This window comes from Engystomops pustulosus, chromosome 2 (assembly GCF_040894005.1).
Source record: "Engystomops pustulosus chromosome 2, aEngPut4.maternal, whole genome shotgun sequence".
NCBI classification, from domain to species: Eukaryota; Metazoa; Chordata; class Amphibia; order Anura; family Leptodactylidae; genus Engystomops; species Engystomops pustulosus.
In genome coordinates, this window is record NC_092412.1 from 195,359,325 (window position 1) to 195,383,262 (window position 23,938).

The following is a 23,938-nucleotide window of genomic DNA, read 5'->3' on the forward strand; positions in this document are numbered from 1 at the left end:
CTAGACTCCTGAGCACCACTCCCCTGTGCTGCTCTTCTCTCTGATCCTGGTGTTGTGGCTATTGTTATATAAATACATATATAGGCTCAAATAGCTTCTGTTCACTTATCCACCTGTGGTTAACAGGTGTAAGGTGTAAAAAAAAGTGAAACAGGCAAATTAATCCACAAATTGTCCACAACCTTATCAATGCCCTAATATTGGCATTCAGATAATTATTAAGTCCCTGTCAATGACGACACATAGGGAATGCTATAGAAGTTACTGGTTGACTGAGAGTAAAATGGAACCAGCAATATAGGACTGAGTGGGGGGGATTTAACAAAGATTGTAAGCAAAATATAGTCGCTTTTCCTAGACATTATTTTTCCCCTTACACCACCACCAGTGTGTACATGAGTCTATAGAAATGACAAAAACATTTGTGTGTATGAGGGCTAACTAGAAGTATATGGGTACAATTTGTTGTGATGAGGGCCTCAAGCGGTTGTGATTATTCAAATAAGTATTCAAATAAATTTATTACAAACTGAGTTTCTTTTTCAATGTTGGTTTTGCAGCCTACACAAACAAGCAATACCGATAAACAATAAGTTTGTTATGAATTATTTGAATACTGTAGTCATTGTCCATTTTCAGCCACAAGATGACCACATCACAAAGTGTACCCTAATAATGCAGAAATAATGAATTGAATATAATAATACGTAAAAAATAACAGTCATTTAGAAACAGAGGTAACTAGAGTATGTGGAATGTATATATATATATATATATATATATATATATATATATATATATATATGCACCTGTACGTATTCATAGTATTCAAGTGAAGACATGCACTGCTCTGGCTTTTCTTCAAAGCTTCTGACTAATTGTACTTTATCATTGTTTCTGTAAACAATATATACGTAAAACCAGACAATCTAGAAATGTAGACACACCTTACTACAACTGCTCTGACAGCAGGTTTTAATTTGGAAGAATATCCTTGCAGATTGCAAATGCAGTTATTACTACAGAGCTGAGAAAAACATGGCTACCTTTTTTTTTTTTAAAAATACTATTATTGACAACACATTTTTCACACATAAAGTGTCACAAATAAAAAAGTATTTCACAAATACAATTCACAACAAGGTAGGTAGGTACTTATAGTTCTTTATTTGCAATAAATAGATAAATCATATATCGTTTATTTTAGAAACTCTGCTTATTTACAACATAATATTAGTGCTAACAACGTGGCATACAAAGTGCTTTGTAGTAAACAAGGACGTCAAAAGACTGCAGGAGGCAGCAACTCCAAAGAGAAAAGCATTCTCATTTATCGATCATGTACTCCAAAATTCTGGCTTCAAAATGTCACAAAATTTGGATTTTGGAACATTTCGGATTGACTTGTGCAAAAAACTGTTTCAAATTTCAAATATATATATATATATATATATATATACACACAAAAAAGGCATTGTGGTTATCCTAACATGCCAAAATAATTAAATGACACTCTATAAAACTATGAAAGATTGCCACAATTTCCAAAAGGGATTGACATGGAAAGTGGAATAATATCTATAGACAAGCCAAATTTAGTAAACAGGTAAAAAATGTTGCCCCCCCCCCCCCCCCGGCAGTTAAAATCCTGCAAATCCTCCTATCCTATGAAGGAAGAGGTAAATGCCTTTTTATATAATGAAACGTGAGATTGAATAGAGTGGACATAAACAATAGGGATCCACACAACTGTAGCCAAACTCCTGCAGTTTCCTGAGATCCACACCCAAATATGAGAACTTCACTTCTACATTGCTTGCTCCAATGAGATTCTTGAGATTATTTAATCAATAAATCTAATTTACAAATGATGAGATTTAGCCTTTTGTAGCTGGATTCATATCTGAGGTTCTGTTCCATTTGCCGCATATGGGGCTATTTGTTTCAGATAATGGAAGAGACACCATGACAAAACCCAGGGTACATCATTATAAATCAGCGGTGTCTATTAGATGATGTATAAGACTGTACTTAATTATTACATTTTTAAAGGAAACCATGATGTGGATGTGAACAGAGCATAACATTATATTGCACTGTAGTGTATATAGCCATTAAAGAGGTTGTCCAATTGTTTTTTTTTAAATTGGCCCAAATTTCCTAAAACAACTAATTAAATATTGCTCATCAATTTAATATTCCCCAGTGATCCAGCAGTGGAGCTCCCACGGGGCACCTGGTGTCACAGCACATGCTCACAGCAGCCAGTAAGTACCAGGAAAAAGTTTAGTAATATTTATTTTGACGTTTTAGGACAGCTGGCGCCAGAAAAAATTATTTTAAAACCCTGTTAAGACCTATTAAAATAAAGTGCTAAAATGAAAGAAAAGTCCTCAATAGTTAGACAAATGTACATTAAATTATGACTGAAACAAAAACTTGTCATTGTCATAGCTGGTTGATAGAAGTAAGGGTAGATGGATCCAGCCAGACACCTGGGATCCAGGGAAAATCTAGCAGTTCCCACAGCGGTTCCTGACACAGATTTTCATCTGGAAAATCTATTTCGAATACTCTAATCTGCAGTTTGACTTTGCAATGTTGTTTTTGACAGATCTTCCCTATATTTACAGAAGTATTATCTGCCCTATATTTACAGCATTATTTACCCAGCAATCTCTCTGAATATAGGGAATGTTGCTATCTATTTTTTTTGCAGGTGGGATTTTCTGCACTTGAAAAGACACTACAGGCAGTTACAAGTTACGTAACAGGTAGATTTTTTTAGGTATGTACTTAAGTTGAATTTGTATGTAAGCAGTAAATGGTATATTTTATAATTGTAACCCCAGATAAAAAAAATTGTCATTATGACAATTGGATTTTCAAAATTTTGTGCCATCATGGGAACAAGGATTATCAATAAAGCTTCAGTACAGACTCCTTACAGCTGATCACTTTAGCCTGGGGCTAAGGTAAAGCATCTAGAGAGCTTCACCAGAGGTCACAGTGGGCAGAGAGGTCTGTTGTTACTAGAGATCGTCTGTAAGTTGGTCATTCTTAATTCGGGAACAGCCTGCACATGCCTTTCATTATGAATGCAGCTTGAATAGAAAAAAAGTTTTGGTGGCCTCTTACAATAGTAGAAGGATTTTGACACAGATTTTCCTATGGCAAACTGCCAGGATTGTCTGGTTACAATTGGTTGGCCAATTATTTCAGCTAAGCAAAGAGATTTAGAAGGAAGACAATGAATACGCACACACATATTGCCAGTATATATATATATATATATATATATATATACTGTTAGTATTCATTGTATACATTCATTAGTCTGTTTATAACCCCCATCCCCTTAAAGGACACTGAAATATTAAAAACCTGTACACAAAGACAGGCCGAGACTATCTCTCATCTTTTGTTACTGGCTTGGTTCTAGATGATAAAAGACTTCAGTATTTGCTATAACAATATGCAATTTAATATGATCTTCATACATATCAAAGGCCTATGATGTGTAATGTCTATTTCCAGCTGTCATTCCTTCTCCATAGAAGGTAAGATGGCCATGAAATATGCATTTTAATAAGCAATGTTTCATAGTCCACACCTTACAAGCAATTTAGAAATCAGTATCTCAAATTTGAGAACCTGTATGAGTAGGAAATAATTCCATTTCTTGTGAGTGCTGCCACAATTTCATTAAATTAATATTTGTTTTTAATAAAATATACCCCCTTTTACCATATATTAGCATGAGCTCCAAAATATTACCCTTTGCAGAAATCTCCAGTTTATAAATAAGTTGCCTTAACAGGACAAGGTACAGTACACAGACAGTTTAGACAGTAGTTTTAGAACAAGCTACACAACTAAAAGCTGAAAATCTTATTGTGGGTTTGGGCATCACTAGGGTAAGTTGCAGTAGGTCACTGGTTACCTGCAGAGCAAACCTAGGAGTAAAATGTAGGCCTGGATGTCAACCACAATAATAAATCTGATGCACGGATGTGAAGGGAGAGCTATTCTGTAAAGTCTGCATCCTACGAGTGAGTTCAGCCTCAGAAACTTGCTAGAATTTAGAATTTTTGAACTGAACTCAGTGGGGCACATTTACTAAAAACGGTGTGCAGTTTGTCCGTGTAGTGTGCAGAGGGCGCCAGATTCAGGATTTCGGGCACACGTTCTGCATAAATCTGGTACTCCCTGCACTGCCCCAACAGAGTGCATCAACTTTTTTGGTGCTCCTTCCACATGGTGTAAGCAATACTCTTCTGTCGGACTTTGATGGTAAATGTGGCGCACAGTCCGACTGCACCTGAACGCCCATTGGAATTACGAAATTTGTGTTGCATGAAGAATAATGCAGCCCTGACACAAAAGGGTTGAATGCGACACAAATGTGTCTCAGACGCTTCTTGCATACTTGTGCAAGCAGTTTGCACCTAAAAGGAAGTTAAAAGTCTGACAGAAAATTGGTGCAAAGTCCTTAGTAAATGTGCCCCAGTATGTCCGTTCAGTTCAGTGATTTGTGGTTTGGTCTGGGAAATCATACAAGCGCATGGAACAAGTTTCTTGAACTGAACTCTATCCTGGACGATGCTTCACTTCTCTGTTGTGGTTAGATCAGAGGTCCTGGAAAGCCCCTTTTATAATGTCCTCCTGATAATGCAAAGGTAGTTCATCTTTAGTTACAATGCAAATTCCGATGTATTTTGAATATATTTCTCTCATATATTTTTTTAATACTGTCCAAAATGCATGGAAGACAGGACAGTTACATATCTGGATTAAAGAAATGAAAACTGTATATATGATTTTAGTGTCATTATGAGTACCAATTCCAGTCCCAGATTATAGACATGAAAGGGGTTGTCCTGGATTAGCTGATATATGGCCGGGTGGTGTCATTTCTCTGTCAGTGATTTAATATTGAATAGTATGTTGACATTCCCTTTGAACAGTGCCACAAAGTGGTTTTTGGCTACGACACATCTATCCCAGTCATTGTTACTTATCATTCGATCCTCAAAGAGGGTACGTCAGGGAACAACCACGGCCATGATGTGATTTTGAACGGCCCCCTCCACCATTTATAAGTACATTCCCATTTGCCCATCCAGGGAGGGCTTAGATCGAGCAGTGGTTACTGGATTGACACCTGACCACACCATCACCCAGCAGTTGTCTTTAGGTCATCCAAAAATAATGATAGGTTGTCCTATCAAAAACAGAGCTGCTAAGTCTCTCCACAACCCTCTATGTTTCCTTAAATTACATATAATATATACATAGATACAACTCATATCCATAAGCAGAATTCCCTTCATAAAAAAAAAAAAATTATAGACTCTTCATGAGTCAGATGTGGTTGCTATGGCAACTAAAGTGGTTAATGGCTCCCCAGGGCCCTTGTGAAGTGCATCAACATTTCCACCTTTCTTACTTTCCAGGTTATGTCTAGGGATCTTCAAAGTAAAGTTTTGCTTCCTGAAACTGAGATACTTGTACGGAAAGTTTTGACTTGTCTTGAGGAAGGACTCTTGGAAAAGAATATACAGTATGTATAATCTGGAACCAATCCAATCATGGGCTACATTGACATGGTGAAGGAAGTGGAGAACAGCGACGTTTTACTTGATAGTAATCTAGGGGGAAGAAGAGAGAAAACAGAAATCACTATAAATTCGGGATTCAGTTCTCAGTTGTTACATGAAATCAGAAAGTTTTGAAAAGATTCATTATCATAAGCTGCAATATTTTATGTTCCACCCCTTCAGGCACTAGGTGTGACTGCAATCTGTATGCCGGTAGTTACACCCCTGCATAATCCGCTGCAGACAAACCAGCCTAGATGTCGTGAACCCACGGAGCTATATGCATAGTTCCTATTGAAATGTTGCTTTTCACTCATTCTCTGGCTGTAGAAGGTGACCACTTATCCAAGTGGAAAATGGGGTTAGGAGACCAGGGGTTATCCACCTCTGTGACACTTTTTTACAAGATTTTTCCGCCCATTGGTTTTAATGCCACAGTACAGAATCCTGAACAGTAATGATGGACATTTTACATATGTTGTCCTTACTGTGCCTTCTCATATATATTCACTGACTGCAGGGGTGGTGGAGATGAATGGTTAAAGGGGTTGTCCGGGATTTTGTTTGTAAAAAGCTGAACTCACATCACACTCGCAAAGCGTGCTGCCCGGATCTCCCGGCCCGAACGCTGCAAACCGGAACTGAACTGACATGCTAAGTTGAGTTCCGATTTGCAGCGTTCGGGCCGGGCAATCCAGGCAGCAGTTGCTGCGAGTGAGATGCAAGTTCAGCGCATCACACTCGCAGGTGTGGAAGGGGCCTTATTCTCCCCTTTGCTCCTGTTCACCCACGGTGCTGCATGTCAGTGACCCAGACCAGCAGTGCTGTCTCAAATACAGCCGCACTCCTGCTACAGCATCATGGTTCATTTCCATATCCGTTTGCTTGCAAAAACTGGATCTGGGTGAGCACAGGGCCTGGGAGCAGGCGGTGGGAGAGGTGAGCTTATACTTTGCGGCGCGGCCACCCATCTCACTCACGGTGCCGTGCTGCATGTGTGATCACCACGTCATTACCTGCAGTCAATCTGATCTGGTCTCAAATCATGTGACCAGTTCAAGGCCCCATAACTGAATGAGGCCTAAGTTTAAGCGTGCCGCATACGTACTCTGTCTACTACGTCTCTGTAAAAAAAAACAGAGGCACGGCAGTGACATATGGCTCCACAGGTATACGTGAACTCTAGAGGATGTAAGTATAAATTTTTTCATTGTTTTAATGCCCCCCAGTGATTAAAAGCATTTTTAAAATCCCGGACAACTGCTTTAATGGTGGGACAGGTAGTTGGATAACAATTGATACTTTTTGTTCTTGGGGAGAGAATTTACTTTCAGGAGTCTGGCAGTGGTTCAATACACATGCACTCTATACAGGGTGGATACGCCAAAATAGTTGTTGGTCAATTGGGCCAAAGGCCATCTGTAAAGTTTACGATTAGCTTTACAGGTAAGGTGCTTATGGTACTTGTAATGATGACCTTTTGGGATTATACCGTAGCCACCATACAGAATACAAGATTAACCCAAACTGTTCTTTGAAAATAATAGTATATAAGCAGATCATACCAGTAATAACTGTTTGCTTTCTCTTGCAAGAAATTGATTCTTTGCTCTCAAGTTCCTGGAGGGGTACAAGTTTGGATGCCTTGTCACCGTCCTCTTCTCTAGTCTCCTCTTGTTGGCCATCCACTCTTTCCCACACAAAATTCCCCTCCAGTGGTGTGTCAGTCTCAAAGTCAAAGTTCCATGTTCGTTTTGCTTCTTCCAAAGTAGTGCTCATTAGTTCTTTAAAGTCCTTTTTAATTTGTTCATGATCTGTTTCTCCAAAAAGGTTCCGGCACACCTTTTCAGTGCTGCCATTAGCCCGTAAAATGGCCCTTGCATTAAACATATTCTCTGCAAAACAGAACAAAATTAGCTGTGAAAATTCTAGATATCACATAGAATAATAATACTACACAATAGAAAAAAATCAACTCAACCAATTTAAAAGACATCTACCAACTCCCACACCAACCACCTAGTAAAACAGCACTTTGAAGGGCATATTATAAACTTTAGATACAAATCTTTCCTGTTTGTCAGAGACCTGCAATTTAAGAAATATTTTATCTGTAGGTAAATGTGCTTCTTTCTGCACCTTATTTAATTAGTTAATACCAATCATTGTGTAAATGGGCGATGACTACTATGTCATTTTACAGAAAATTCACTTTTTTATCTTTATGTAAATACATTTCTCAGTGAAATGGAGGTATGGTTGTGTCAGAGTCATTGCTTGATACAATGGAAAGAATGAAACAGGTGTAATAGCAGACTTGAACATACCCCAGTGCTCCAAGACACTCATCTACATAAAAATAATGTACTTTTTGAAATGTATCCATACACACGAGGCTGACACTTGAGGGACATGAGTGAAACATGTTGCAGTCTTATACAGCGTTCTCAATCCAAATCCCAAGAAGGTCCAGTGTGTGACCAAAACGTTATATTGGTTTATTTTGCACTTATGCTTATAATGGGAACTATATGAGGGTTTTATATAATAGTCAAAGGGGTTGGCCGCTTCTCAATAAATCTGTTCTATTCGACTTATCTCTGCATGTATAAGTACCTGTGCCTTTGCCTCCTTTAATAGCTTCAGCCTTTCTCTGTTCTCACTATTCTGCCTTCTGCATATACATACAACTTCTTCTCTCTCACTACAGTGGGCCATCCTCATGGCATCTCCCACTGTGTCTTTCCTTTCACAGTCTATTCTCCCTGACAGACACAGGAGAGCAGGATGATTCATAACTCTGCTGCTGCAGCCCCTCCTATTCGTCAATGCTCAGAGATGTAAACAAAGAATCAGAGAGGGTCTGTAGACAGCATAAAAGTAAGTATCATGACTGTTGAATCACTTGCAAATTCAGGGATTATTATTAGGGCAGTAAAGGAAAATTGGCAACTTATGTAAGCGATTGGCCAACCACTTTAATTATATAACATGAGAATACTAGAAAGTTACTATTCCCACAATAAACATTGGATTACAAATGAGACCCAAAGTTCTACATCTGTCCACAAAGCTGAATTGGCAAATACATATGTAAATCTGAGCCCTGCAGGAACCCCAAGAAGCAGGGCTGAGTCTAATAGTGTTCTCAGTTCATATGTTTGTATGTGAGCTAGGTTAGCCCATTTGTAAAAAAAAAAAAATGAATACAAAACTGCATGCCATGAAGCTCATCACTGAGAGAAGGAAAACAGACGTGATATAAATAGTCTTGTTTGCCTGTATCGTATTACTACTGTCCCCACCCAGTCCCGTGCTGACATCATGGCACAGTGAGTCAGGCATGTCCCAGCTTGCTCAAACATGCACCTTGTCCTCACGCTTGAAGGAACTTGTCAGTAATCTTCAACAACCACACACAGATCCAGCGCCTAATCTCATGTTCAGGTATTGATCAGGAGTCATGTGTGCTTCATTACAAGATACAGACAGACACTACTTCTCCGCTCTCTCAATACCCACTCCTTGTATCGGCTTCCAAAACATATGAAGAGTATATATACAGTACTGCAGCTCCCGGCAGTCTCCTCTATTCAGGGGAGGATTCACCCATATAGAAATCTATTTAATTATTTGGGGCCCCTGATGTCGGGAAGCCACACGCGTTGGTGGAAAAAATAAAAACACAACAGAGCTTTGGGTCTCAAATCTGCCCCTACTATGTTAGCAACTGTGTAACTTTTTCCATTGACCACTTTGAAAGGTGCCCTACACATTGTCCCACAGGCCATGTACATTACTTATTGGCCTCCACAGAGAGGCGCCCTGACAGACAATGAACCTTTTGTAATACTCTCATGTGGGGTCATTCTCAAATCAATAGGCCCTAATGTACTGTCATCAAATAATGTGATGTTCTTCTGGTTTCGCCTATTGGGCCCACACGACATTGAATTACACTGGGTGATTATTGTAATCTATAGAATACAATACTTTAATTTTGTTTAAGTTTGTTTTGTTTCTGTGAAGTGAAAATGTCATGAAAATATATCTATCTATCATACATATATGTCTACTAAAATATGATAGTTTGCAAGAAAAACTATGCAACATAGCTACCTATGCAGTGAAGAAGTATGCCTCCCTTTCCTCCTATTTTAGCATGTAAGATCATATAATATCATACATGCAAAGAAGTATAACACATACAATGAATAATATAAGTAATATGCTGCAGATAAGGGCATTATTAATGCAAGTCTATGAATCAACATTCAATCCAAGAATCAATATTCATGTCTAAGGCATTGATTTCACAGTGATCTCTATCCCTCATAGCAGATTATATACAACACCCTAAAACAAGAATTTTTGTACAAGAAGCAATACAAAATGTGACAGTCAGGAGCTGTATGTGTCCAGGGTTATTTATATCTATAGTATCCAAAGCAGTTGGAATCTATGGAAAACTGACATAGATATCTATGATAAACTGGAACTTTCTGTAGCATTAATGATGTCATTGTGCCCTGATTCATTCTTGCCTTGCTTACTCCCTTAGTATATTCACTTGTTGGTCTATTCTCAGTGCCGCAGCCAGACTCCTCTATCAATCCAAGTTCTATATCAATGCCTCCAGTCTGCACTTGCTGTCCATCCACCAAATAATGCACCTCCCTAGCATCTACTCCCTCATCTCTACTACTTTATCCATCTTCTGTGTTCTGCTAGAGATCTAAGATTAACATTCTCTGTAATCTAATCCGCCCCTCTCTTCACCATGACTTTTGTCAAGCTGCACCAGTCTTCTGGAATGCACTATAAATAAAGATCACCTCCATTCTAAAACTAGTTGTTCTACCTATTCTTCTTTCTGTAGCTCTTGTAATGTTGTCCTCTGATGTACTGTAGGACAGCAGGACCACTGTAGTAATAATCAGGCCCTGGAGATGATTTCTACACAAACAGCAAATCACTGGCTGGTCTCTCTAGTGCTGCATTCCTTGATGATGGAGTTGGGGGAGATTGGGTAGGTTAAAACACTACCAAATGATATAAATTGTATGGTCAGCTGCTTGAGGCTCAGGACGACAACATTTCTGCTGGTCCTCATGATACTTTACTTCAGACTAAAACCGAACCCAAACAAAACTGAAATTCTTATAGTTGGAGGTCGGCACTTGAAGGAAATCAACCACCAAGATGAAGGATTGTAAACCAAGGACAATGACATAGTGGTGTGTGCCCCCTCTGGCAGGATCCACTTTTCTTTTAGCTAATTATTCCCTAGTTTTTTTTATATGAGGGGCTTCAGGCACATAAACTATAAAGCCTTTTAAAAAGGTCATATAAAGCTAAAAAAAAAATGCAAGCCGGCGCCGATGTGACAAAATCCGATCGCGTGCGCCAAAAACCCGGGGCAATTCAGGGCAAAACGAAAAAAATTTGAAACCCGGAAATGCGGCATTCGGACCCTTAGTAAATGTGCCCCAATGTCTTGCAAAATGACAGAAATTGCGAGTATTGTCCTCTTTACACAACTCCACAGCAAGTGGGTGTGGAGGGTCATGAAGGGGGCCGCGACTGATGGCAGGTATAAAGTTTTGCTACAGCCAGCAAACTTTCATGAGTGGCACAATTCTATGCCAGACAGGGCATGGCATATGATAAATGACCCCCATTATCCCAATCCTCTACTCTATGCACTGGAATCCTTTAAAATGGAAAAAAACTTGCTTCATGTTCATATTTCAACATAGGCCTTTAGCTATTATATTTGCTTCATATTCATAAACAACCTAGGCCTCAACTACTATAGAACTACTGAAACCTCACACTACTTACCAAAGGCACAAATAACAGTCCATCCCCTTGGAGTAATTGGGGGAGGGAGGGATTGTTTTCCATACGTTATTTTTTGTCTTTAAAAAAATGTTCAATAATAATGGTTTGATCAAAAAAAATATGATCTGTACATCTGCAGTATCCACTTGAAAAAATTTTGAGGCAGTTCCCAATCTATGGAATCTATTCTGATATACATTTAATCCCATTTTCAAATCAAAGCTCAAAATATGTCTCTTCAATCCCTCATTTGAGGACAAATACAAATATGTCCCTATGCATAGGACATCACAATATACTGAGGTGATGTATCTTTACATTTTCTATATATTTGTAGCATCCTCTTTTTGTGCCAAATTTTCTCCAAATTTTGCCCCAAATTGACAGAGACTTTTTCAAAGTCACCAATATAGACCCATACGTTGAACAATCAACCACTGCCTTTAGGTATGATTGATCTATTCCAGTGGTGGCGAACCTATGGCACGCGTGCCAGAGAGGGCACGCGCACCATCTCCACTGCCAGGCAGGAAAAGCTGCCGATCGCCGAGAGCTCCAGCGATCTCTCTTACTGTGGGCTGCATCAGACCTTCTCTGTGCTCAACAGTGCTGCCTAGAGACACAGCAGCAGGTCAGTGCCCGCCCCTCCACTCCCTCCTCCTCCCCCTTCAGCCCGGGAACACGAGGAGAGTGAGAGAGAACTGCCCGAGCTTACAGAACGCCCAGTGAGTACAGAGAAGTGCAGCAGAAGGGCAGGAGCTGCTCTGTGTGCATTACACAGGCAGCAGGCAGGCAGCTTTGGGGCACTAAACAACTATAGGTGCTTATTGTTTAGTGTCCCAAACTGCCCTGTATGACACGTCTGTGGCCACAGATATACTGCCCTTGGTCCAGATCTCTTGTCACTGTGCCATGCTGCCAGTGACCCCAGGGTGCACTACACTGCCCTCGCTGACAGCATGGCACAGGTGCCCAGAGTTCCTGACCAAGGGCAGTATATATATGTGTGTGTGTGGCCACACACATGTCATATGTGGTGATTTGATGGTAAATTCACCTGCCTGATTCCATGTAGATTTGCTGTTCAGTGCTTCCACCCTCCACCCTACAACATACACTTTACCCTACACACCCCCTGCCGAATTCAACAATCCTTCATATTGCCACTGGATGGGGGTAGTGTTCCTCACTGGATGGGGGTAGTGTTCCCCGCTGGATGGGGGTAGTGTTCCCCGCTGGATGGGGGTAGTGTTCCTCACTGGATGGGGGTAGTGTTCCTCACTGGATGGGGGTAGTGTTCCTCACTGAATGGGGGTAGTGTTCCTCACTGAATGGGGGTAGTGTTCCTCACTGAATGGGGGTAGTGTTCCTCACTGTATGGGGGTAGTGTTCCTCACTGTATGGGGGTAGTGTTCCTCACTGAATGGGGGTAGTGTTCCTCACTGGATGGGGGTAGTGTTCCTCACTGGATGGGGGTAGTGTTCCTCAGTGGATGGGGGTAGTGTCCCTCACTGGATGGGGGTAGTGTCCCTCACTGGATGGGGGTAGTGTCCCTCACTGGATGGGGGTAGTGTCCCTCACTGGATGGGGGTAGTGTCCCTCACTGGATGGGGGTAGTGTCCCTCACTGGATGGGGATGGTGTTCCTCAATGGATGGGGGTAGTGCTCCTCACTGGATGGGGGTAGTGATCCTCACTGGATGGGGGGAGTGATCCTCAATGGATGGGGTAGTGCTCCTCACTGGATGGGGGTAGTGCTCCTCACTGGATGGAGGTAGTGCTCCTCACTGGATGGGGGTAGTGTTCTCCGGTGTATTTGCTCCTTCTTTGTGATATAATTGGTGATGTTGGTCTTTCTTTAGTGGTCTGTTTATTATCAGTATGGTGGTATTTATCTTGTTGTACTGGTAATGGTCATCATGTAGCAGTATTATATGTCCCTTATAGAGTGGTATGGTGTGATTTTAGGCTAAATAGAAGTGTTGGCACTTTGCGATGATTACATGGACTTTAGGTTGGAGTTTGGGCACTTGGTCCCTAAAAGGTTCGCCATCACTGATCTATTCTATTGCTTTGTGCCAGATTTTTTCATTTAAGACTTTCTTATATCAAAACGTCTTTGGTGCCCTACAGGCGTAGAAGCAGCAAGATGAGCCATCCCAAAGTAAAGAAAGAAAGAGAATAACATGTCTTATGCATGATACAATACCATAATGAATTGGACACATTCGAAACTGGTGTATGACCAATGACAGCAAGCTGAATAACTATGAAACCCCACACAGTTTACTTTGCTTTGTGACCATTGTGAAGATGCATCTCAACATTGCATTTTATGCCATGTCACACAGAATATGAAAATATAACAAAAGTGCATAAACTTGTAGATGTTTCCTTCTGCTTCTTATCACACTTTAGTGATAGAAAGAGGCAAGATATAAGTCAGTACAAGCCAATAGGATAGTAAGGAACTGAATACACTAAGGGTACACATGTACGACAAGCCAGATTTAACTATTTTTCTGTTGAAAGACGCGTCATGTTTCTGATTACAGATGTCAGTATCCTACTTTGCCCACAAGATGGCAATATATTGTAGCAAAATACAAAAAATAGGCATTTATATTAATTGATAAAGTACCTCCTTTATTTATATTATGATCAAATACCAACATCATTAAGCCTCAAAAAGCCTCTGCAAACAGCACTTTATAAACATGCAAACCTTCAGTACACAAGTAAAGCGCATACAGCAATTGAATGTAGGAGACTGAATCACGGCATTATATCAGATTACATCATTATTATACATATATTTGATATCCTCATTATCTCACACTGGCCCCAATGATGTCACCAGGTCAGACCATTGTTCTCTGAATTGTGTCTGAAATTGTATTGTTTTACTTTCTACCATTTTATTGTAAAAAATAAAAACTTTTCAGAAAACCTAATCCTGCAAATAGAGGCAAAAATTAATTTCCCTTTCGATAAGATCATAAACTCATAACAAGGAAGAAAAGAAAGAGACTGGTAGGATTCCTGTTGTTTACAACAAATCATATGTTCTTATCTCCACTTTGACCTTGGACTCCAAACACTTAACTGCTGCCACGCAGGGAGCTCCACACCTCGGTCACCTACAGTAATAACACATTGTGTGTGACAGCCATTATGGAGCTTTACTGCTCCTCTGCATTCAGTGATTTATGACAATGACCTGGGATGACACTTTCAGGACATCAGTAAAGGATAGTTATGGAAGAGGAGTGATGACTGGTACAGGGGCGTAACTATAGGGGTAGCAGCCATAGCAGCTGCTATGGGGCCCGCAGTGTCAGGGGGCCCCATCATCCAACTTGACACACTAAAAAGTGTAGGAAGTTCACCTCTACATACGTATTATGCTGCACATTGCACAGCATATAATGTATATATCGTATCTATACGTGTATACGGTGTATGATCAGTGTATGTACTGTATGTGTTTATATATACTGTATGTCTGTATATGGCACTGTATGTGTGTATATGCTTTGTAGGTGTGCGCATGAGTGTATAAATGTGCGATTGTTACCCATACATGTGTGAGTATACAATTATGTGTATTTTTTAAGTAGGAAGGGGGGCCCCATTTAGAAGCCTGCTGTAGGGTCTGACTCTCCTAGTTATGCCCCTGATCTGGTATCAATGGTTTCGGTGGTCTGACTTTCAACAGTGGTACAATGGATGTATAACTCTGTATACTGTATTGTGACCACTACTGCAAGCTTTTTTAAAACTTTTTCTTTATATATTTTACAGAGTTTTTTTATATATGTTACTTTATCAGAACAAATTGCCATGTTCAATTAGACAAAATTTTCTTTCCTTAAGAGGTATTCCTACACTATCTCATGGTAATTGCATCGTTAAATTGTGTTGTCTAGTACTTGAACAAAGGCTTTAATAAATGTTCCTGCTATTCGTGGAAAAAACTGTTAAACATAATAAAATGTAAAGATGTAACTAAAATGGAAAATTAGATTAGGTGATTAATATAAATGATCTGATTAAAAGAAGATGGAACTTATTTTGCTCTCTTAGCGGATAGTGGAATTTTTACATTTGTAGACCTTCTGCCTGGTTGTGTGTAATTCTGCATTCCCCCAGTAGTGGTCACTGTAGGGGAGATAAGAGGTTCCCTAGCAATGTATCTGTTATATGAGATGGATCTGTGACAGATCTCCGATCACCACAACAGCTGTGAGATTAAAGGGGCTGTATATGAGGAGCTAAACCTCTTATTGTGGGCAATTAATTATTGCTTCATCTAAGATTCCGTTCACATCTCTTTTTTATTCTTATGTTATGTAAGTGGAGGTCAGATGGATTCTTTTGCTTGCAACAGAGGTATGAAAAGTATATCACTCAACTAGCATACAGTGGGCTAGGTCTTCATTAGCTATTATAGTGTCCCTCACACGAAAAACCTTTGTTTACAATATTTAGTAGAATGAAATACCACCAAAATATACAGACTTGGAAATCCGTTAGCCCCGGCCTGACAGTACAAGTCTGTAGACATGTCTAATACAGATCTATGCATCTTCAGGGTAAAAAAAAAAACAAAAAAAAAACATGGAAAGAAATACATAGACAGCAAAGTTCAGAATAGCAGCTGATGTCACAACATGGAAGGATATACTTTAAAGGACACCTGTCCTCAGGTCTCTGTCCTGTCACCACTACCTGTTGGAGCAGCGCACAAGGATCCCATCCCAGCCTTTATCTAGTTATTTCATACATTAATCATTGTAAAATCCAATTTTCTTCATTATGTAAATGAGGCTGGTCACATGGACAGAGGCAGTGATGTCACCTCTGTTACCCCTCCCCTCTCCTCCCCCTGCTCATGTCTGTGTTTAATGTATAGTAAAGCATTGGTGGTGTCTGTGCTTTATCTGCTGACATGCTGCATCCTCCTAATACACATGTGAGAGACACAGACATCAGCTACACAAGTACCTGACATGTTCTGCTATAACATGGCTGCCTGGAGCTGTTGTATCTCTCCCATACACATATAGGCTGCAGGCGGCGCCAGCACTAGGAAGCACATGGAGGAGCCATTACACCATTATACCTCACACTATTATACCTGGCTAGAAAGTTTATACAGTGCAGGGGAGGGGACATTACTGTAGGGGCTGGCCAGATGACTTTAATGTAGGGGCTGGGCAGGGGACATTACTGTAGGGACTGGGTAGGGGACATTACTATTAGGGCTGTGCAAGGGACATTACTATGAGGCCTAGGCCTGGGACACTACAATGAGGGCTGGGCAGGAGATATTACGAGGGCTGCGCATGGGAACTTACTGTGGGGGCTGTGCAGAGGAAACATAAAAGGGGGCTACAGGAAATAACACTGTATATGGCTTGGGGTTAGATATTGAGTATTTGCTGGGCACACAAATTTTTTTTTCCCGGGACCAAGTTTTCGGTCCCTGGAAGAAAAATTTGGATGAAGATGGTTCCCAAATACAGAAAGGTTGGGGACCACTGCTCTACATAACCAAAAAATGTTTAGAATTTACAGTTAATATTAAATATTTGCAATACAAATAATAAAAATAAGATGTGCTGCTTTCATTGCAATGAATTCTTACACCCATTCCTTGTTGAGCTGGTAAGGATCCAAGTTCTCCATAATTATGTTATCACAAAAACTGATTATTTGGGTTTGGCAAGGAACCTAGGGCAGTAATTGTACCACTCCTGCTGGCTACTGTGGCATAATACAAGATTATGAAAGGGTTAAACTGTAGGATCACAGGGTTATTGACACTAACTCTGTAATATGAGGTAATCCACATGGCAATGGCACCTTGCCCATTGTTGACTTTTATCTCAAGAAATTAAACAATAGGGTGTATTCCATTATATGCTAACTCCTTAAGAATAGATAACACTATCACGTTTTCATTGCCAGGAATCATGAAACTGAAACCCCTGCATATAAAGCAATTTAAAGATTTATTAAAAAATATAGCAACATTAGAAATGCAGCATATTATACAGGGATACGATTGTTGAAATATCATTCTCAATGGAAAGTTGAATTAAAACTAATATACTGTATTTTTCACTATTGAGAGGCTGGTGCTGGTGGACCCAGTAACATACTGTAGTTCTATGTTAGAAGACAACATATTGATCATAAGGCTAAGGCTACATGGCCACGATTGCAGCTCAAGTTAGTATATAATGATGATAATTGTTGTATAGGACATTAGGCAAGTCAGTGGGTTCAGGCCAGAGTGACACTTCTCCTTCCCTATGACTCCAAAATTCATTTGCATACAACGTTCAAAATTATTTTTGTGTTTTATGCTGAATCTCCCAGAATGTAGAGGGACAATATTGTGATCCTGTCAACAGTTTGGTGACAGTTTGTGGGACTAACTAAGACTAATTTGCATAATTTTAAAAGACGATTTAACTCCAAAACTAGGCCATTAGAATGTGAAGGAAAGACGGAATCTGTTTCAAGGGTTACACAGCTGTTAGTGTGCATGGTGTACAACCCTGCATCAATGTGGTAGATTTTCCAGTAATTACATTCTAAAGTGGGCGCTTCCACCAACAGCACAGTGAAGTTCTGTGAGTGATAGTGGATGAGCTTGATTGGGAATTTAATGTGACCCTCTTTTGCTGTCTTAATGATCACAAATTGACAGTCCACCTAATGTAAGGTAAGGTAAAGTTAAATCAATTAATTTTCTAAATAGATATAATCAGGAAATTCTGATTAATATTGCTGGCAAAACTTCATGTAAATCAATCCAGCGTTTACCCCTGCTATATATTTCTAATGGTTTGTAATGGTAAAAGTGGTATTTCTATAGCCATCAAGTGTGGCTCTCCTGTGAGTAAAAAGGGGGCATAACATACCCCTGGGTTTACATATTGCCAATTGAAGTTTGGACCAAACCTCAGTGAACAGTGTTATAGCGGTTTAAGATTTATCCTGGCTTGATATGTATATTTATTTACTAAAATATAATACAATAAAATATAAAGTGTTACTTTACAACTACTAAACAGGAAGAGAAAATTACATAATAAAGGTATAAAGGCATTAAAAAAGGACATTCTATTTCAAATTAGAGGATATATGGCACAAAACTTTAGCCCCTGTTAACATCCAAATACGACTGCTGCACTTTCAAGTTCCTATAGAAGGGAGCTTTCCCATGTATATGTAAAAGGCTGAGTCAGCTAGCTGCAGGCCACACTCCGGCGTCAACCACTGCCATCTGGGTTCCAGTCACACTTCACGGGGTGAGAGACACAGTCTAGGCATGCCCAAACATATATCCCAGCTCTTATTATACATATAGTACGGAGATCTGTTATAAGTACACAGTAAATTTGGCAATATTGCGTACTGGAAAAAATACTTTGAATTCACTGTCCATAGGAACACACTAAGTGGCCTTATATATTTTTTTTAATTGTTCTAGTCAAGTGAATTGCTAGCAATTTGATTTGATAAACTTTTATTTTTTTGTAATTCCTGAATTTATTCTCTTTGTTCTGAGGTATAGAAGAAAAAGTATAGGTGCAGCCCTAGCCTGAGGAAGCCAATCCAGCTACATGTGCAGTAGTAAAACTGCTGGCTATTAGAGGTCTATTGGATATATAATGAATACATTGTGCCATTATGTGGAAATCAGCATCACTAGGGAGGAGACTGCCTTGTTAATCTAGTCTTCCCATTCTCACAGATACGATCTGCAAAGCTTTAAATGACATGTTTATGATGGCGTGCACAATAATTTGGTGTGTCACCCCTAATTAAGGCTTATGCATAAGTTACTATTAGGTCTCTACAAGCCACAGGAGACTCGGCGCTTGCCACAGCCACTCCTTATGTTCCACTTAATACTTTGTATAGCCATGCAGGATTTCCCCCACCTAAAGAAATTATAGGTTATTATTACCAGAGTCTAAGGTTTTAATGCAAATTAGAGATGTTCGTAGCTCTGGATGAGAGACCTGTAAAGGTTTCATTTTTCTGCATACATGAAAAGAAGACAAAGACTGGGAAATATCTGCTTACTTGAAGGAAAAGTGGAAGAGGTTGCATGTCAAGGGACAGAAACCGCAGAGACTATAAGAAGTCTCAGAGACATGACATAATGGTATGTTCCTAACCTGCAGAAGAATCAAAATCAACCTTTCATCCTGTAACCTACTCATTTCCAGAGGACAGGAAGAACATTTCTGTGCTATGGCATCATTATACCCCCTGGCCTAGATTTATGAATAGTGAGGCAGACTGCTCTACGTGTACCAAGTGCAGTATGCCTCAGGAATCTGCAGAGTGCGCCAGATTATTGGATACTGGCGCAAGGTCTTCAATTATCTGCCGCCCCCTGCACTGCTCAGGAAGTGTGTACCATCTATTTTTAACAAGGTAGATCCGATGGTAGGTTCCTACTATTGAGCTCATCCCCATATTGTATGTGGCTAATATAAGAATTTTGCAGAACCTAAGAAAAACTTAGCTTATATTTAAGCAAATTATTGGCCGCGGCTACGTGGGCATGGAGTATCAGCGCCCTGGAGCGTGAGTAAAGACTACTCCAGGCCCCTGTAGCTGCTAAGAATCCCACCTATCAGTACATCCCTGCCCGCTCCTTTCTTCTTCACGGCATTCTCGTGTGAAGCCGGAGTTCTGCGCATGCACATAACTCCGGTTTCACAAGAGAGTGTAGTGGGGGTGCGCTGGTGGGCAGGATGACGTTCTCATTGTGGCACACCATAATGCTTCTGTAAGCCCAGTGTGTCTCCACAGGAGCATTGCTTTTAGAGGAAAATGCCACCATTAATCCACAGGATTTGCCACTGACCTCTACAGGTACCAGGTACAGTTTAACATAGCAGTGATTTCTAACCAATCGCATCCTGCTTGTAGAGTAATGATAGTACTACAAAGTATTGAAGAGAAAGTTTGGCCAGTAGATCCATAGATGGCCCCTAAACAGGACCTTGCTCTGCAATATTGAATGAAATGCATCCCTTAAGTTTCTCTCCCAACCAGCCAGTGCCTGTGAGTTATGTAATACAGGCAGTCTCGGGGTTATGTACAAGATTGGTTATTTAGGTTTGCTCTTAAGTTTAATTTGTATGTAAGTCAGAACTGGTATATTTTATAATTGTAGCTCCAGATATTTTTTTGTCCCAGTGACAAGAAACAACAGTGAATTTTGTATTAATAATAAGACTTCATTAGAGAGACCTTACAGCTGACCGTTTCAGCCTGGGACTAAAGTAAAGCATTCAGAGACCTTCATCAGAGGTCAAAGTGGGATGAGAGGTCCATCTGTAACTAGTGGTCCTCTGTAAGTCGGGTGTCCTTAAGTCTGGGAACACCAGTACAGTATTTGCTATCTATTAAGCAGCATTGATACTTTTGTGGGTAGAGACCCCCCCCTCTTATCTCCTGGGTTCTTTGCAGCTGCATAGGTTCTGTGTAGGACAATGCCCATTCCTGACCCCCAACCTTTGTTGCGACTGAGGCAAGTGTCTCACCACTGGCTGGGAATCACTGATTTATTTTTAGGCAGCAAGGTAACATCCCCTAAAGCTCAACCTTTTTTACCGTATTATAATGTTAATAAGACATCATAGTGACATGCCAAGACATGCCTCAAGGCTGGACATAAAGTCTACGAGCAATGATATTACACATGCATCTTCCAAATTTGATTCCATAAACGTAAGTCTTATTCACTTTTTTATTTTTGGAAAAGTGTAATATAAAGTTTGATTTGGCACAATTCTCTACTCACTTATTAGTTATTAGTTAGAGGTACCTAAAATATCATTATCAATATCATACAGTTCTGAACTCTTCATATAATACTTGGCAGAATATTAACATACTGATATATGAAATCTATATGTGAGCAGGAGCTCATATGCTGCAGAAAAAAACTGTTAACCTTTGATTTGACATAGCGCACAAGCAAAAAGAGGAATAAAGTCATAATAGCTTTCAGCTAGACATATTGTTATCTTACAGACCGAATGTTTGAAATGCCTCGTCACGCAACCTGCGAGGTGTGGGATTACCTGACCTCAACTCTGATACCTGAGTATTTAATGTACAGCACATTACTACTGCAGTAACATTTTCCACCTGTCTGTTTACTGCAGGTCTGGAACTAGCACGATAGAATTAGCTTATGCTTTATCTTGCTGATGTGCAGTATGTAGCCTGCAACAAGTCAAGGCAAATCCTGCATCTCCCTTTGTAGAACTACAAGAACCAGTGCACCCTGAGCAGCCTCCCCTGCCTCAATTTACCTATAGATCCATGGTTCTGCTGTTTATGCATATATTAACATAATTAACATAATATTTTATTAAGCAATTATTGTGTATTATTAAATATTTTTAACCTGGGCTAAAAATTACCAAGAATTGTAAACTAAAATATTAAATAACCGCTCTACCTGATTTAATGTCATTGCAGTATACCCTTATAAAACCTATGGGTTTATAACCTATAGATCATGAATAATTGATCTAAACATATGACATCCGGCTTGGTCTAGAAATCTGAATAACTGATGGGTAAAGCAGATTATTCTAGTACTGACATTGACGCACCACTATCAGTATGAGCTGATGGGGATACAGAGCTGTCCAGAGTAAAGCCACAGCAAGAATTGTCTGGGATGAAGGGGCGGCTTGAGCTGTATCTGTCATCTGTATCAGCAATAGCTGCGCTGAAGCAGCACCAACAACTGAACGGTTTTGAAAGAGCAGAAACAAGTGTTTGGGCTAAAGAGACTTCAACAACTGGCCAGGCAGCAATTGTCCAGATTTATGGAACTATCGGGGCAGAAAGGGGCAACAAGAACGGTTTTGGCTGAAGGAGGCAGCAAGAATTGTGCCTGCTGCAGAAGTAATTGCCCCTCCTGAACAGCCAACAAGAACTGTCAGGGCTGAAGGGGCAGCAAGAACTTTCAGGGCTGAAGGGGCAGCAAGAACTGTCAGGGCTGAAGGGGCAGCAAGAACTGTCAGGGCTGAAGGGGCAGCAAGACCTTTCAGGGCTGAAGGGGCAGCAAGACCTTTCAGGGCTGAAGGGGCAGCAAGACCTTTCAGGGCTGAAGGGGCAGCAAGACCTTTCAGGGCTGAAGGGGCAGCAAGACCTTTCAGGGCTGAAGGGGCAGCAAGACCTTTCAGGGCTGAAGGGGCAGCAAGACCTTTCAGGGCTGAAGGGGCAGCAAGACCTTTCAGGGCTGAAGGGGCAGCAAGACCTTTCAGGGCTGAAGGGGCAGCAAGACCTTTCAGGGCTGAAGGGGCAGCAAGACCTTTCAGGGCTGAAGGGGCAGCAAGAACTTTCAGGGCTGAAGGGGCAGCAAGACCTTTCAGGGCTGAAGGGGCAGCAAGACCTTTCAGGGCTGAAGGGGCAGCAAGACCTTTCAGGGCTGAAGGGGCAGCAAGACCTTTCAGGGCTGAAGGGGCAGCAAGAACTTTCAGGGCTGAAGGGGCAGCAAGAACTTTCAGGGCTGAAGGGGCAGCAAGAACTTTCAGGGCTGAAGGGGCAGCAAGAACTTTCAGGGCTGAAGGGGCAGCAAGAACTTTCAGGGCTGAAGGGGCAGCAAGAACTTTCAGGGCTGAAGGGGCAGCAAGAACTTTCAGGGCTGAAGGGGCAGCAAGAACTTTCAGGGCTGAAGGGGTAGCAAGAACTTTCAGGGCTGAAGGGGTAGCAAGAACTTTCAGGGAAGAAGGGGCAGCAAAAACCGCCAGGGGTCTAGTTGTGGTAAAATCTGTTTGGGCTTAAGGGACAGAAAATACTTCCAGGATGAAGGTCTGGATGTAGAAGCCAGGATAACAGTTCTGGGTCAGAAAAAAAGAGATGTAAAAATCAATGATAGGCTGAGAAGAACAGTCTGAAATCAGGGCACAGAGACTGGTATGCAGGGCACAAATGACAGCCCGAGGTAAGGTGTGAATTATGGGCAACGCCAGGCGCGGTGGAAACATTAAACATCATCATAAGAAGGGCAGAAACTGAGGGGTAATTCTCAGCTAATACATGTGCACATCAATCCACCTCATGAGCAGCTCATACAGTCAGTACCAACTACGCACATCCAGTCGGTACCATCTACGCACATCCAGTCGGTACCAGCACTGTCAGGTCCAGAAGTATCACATCTTCACCTCCCTGCAGCTGAGGACCACATCCAGCAGCTATATGAGCTTCACATGCCATGACTGCCTAGTGTCAGCATTCTGCATTATTACATCAGCCCGGGAGCTGTTCCCTACCTGTCAGATGATCGTCAGTCTACGTGCGATCCACAGGGATCTCCTGAGCAGCTCTCCCTGGGTTCTGCTATAGGTTCTGTGTGGATGTTCTCATGCACAGGCTATTTAAGGGGTTACGTCACATAACTGGAGATCCCAGGGAGGGCTGGAGTGTTTGTGG

At 40.8% G+C, this 23,938-nt stretch overlaps 1 protein-coding gene across 1 annotated transcript; it reads right to left on the reverse strand.

The window, feature by feature from the left end:
* Positions 1-1,144: 1,144 nt before the first annotated feature.
* CDKN1A (cyclin dependent kinase inhibitor 1A) lies at positions 1,145-23,938 on the reverse strand. The gene is made up of 3 exons (XM_072137723.1): positions 23,779-23,938; positions 7,166-7,495; positions 1,145-5,651 (listed from the first exon to the last, which is right to left on the reverse strand). The coding sequence occupies exons 2-3, from the start codon at positions 7,488-7,490 to the stop codon at positions 5,590-5,592; spliced, it is 387 nt and encodes a 128-aa protein (XP_071993824.1). The 5' UTR covers positions 7,491-7,495; positions 23,779-23,938; the 3' UTR covers positions 1,145-5,589.

Bases quoted from the DNA above. Each gene is read 5' to 3' on its own strand.
- CDKN1A (XM_072137723.1), bottom strand. From the start codon at position 7,490: ATGTTTAATGCAAGGGCCATTTTACGGGCTAATGGCAGCACTGAAAAG. The intron at 5,652-7,165 runs GTATGATCTGCT...TCTTCCCCCTAG, and splicing joins AAAGCAAACAGTTATTACTG to ATTACTATCAAGTAAAACGT.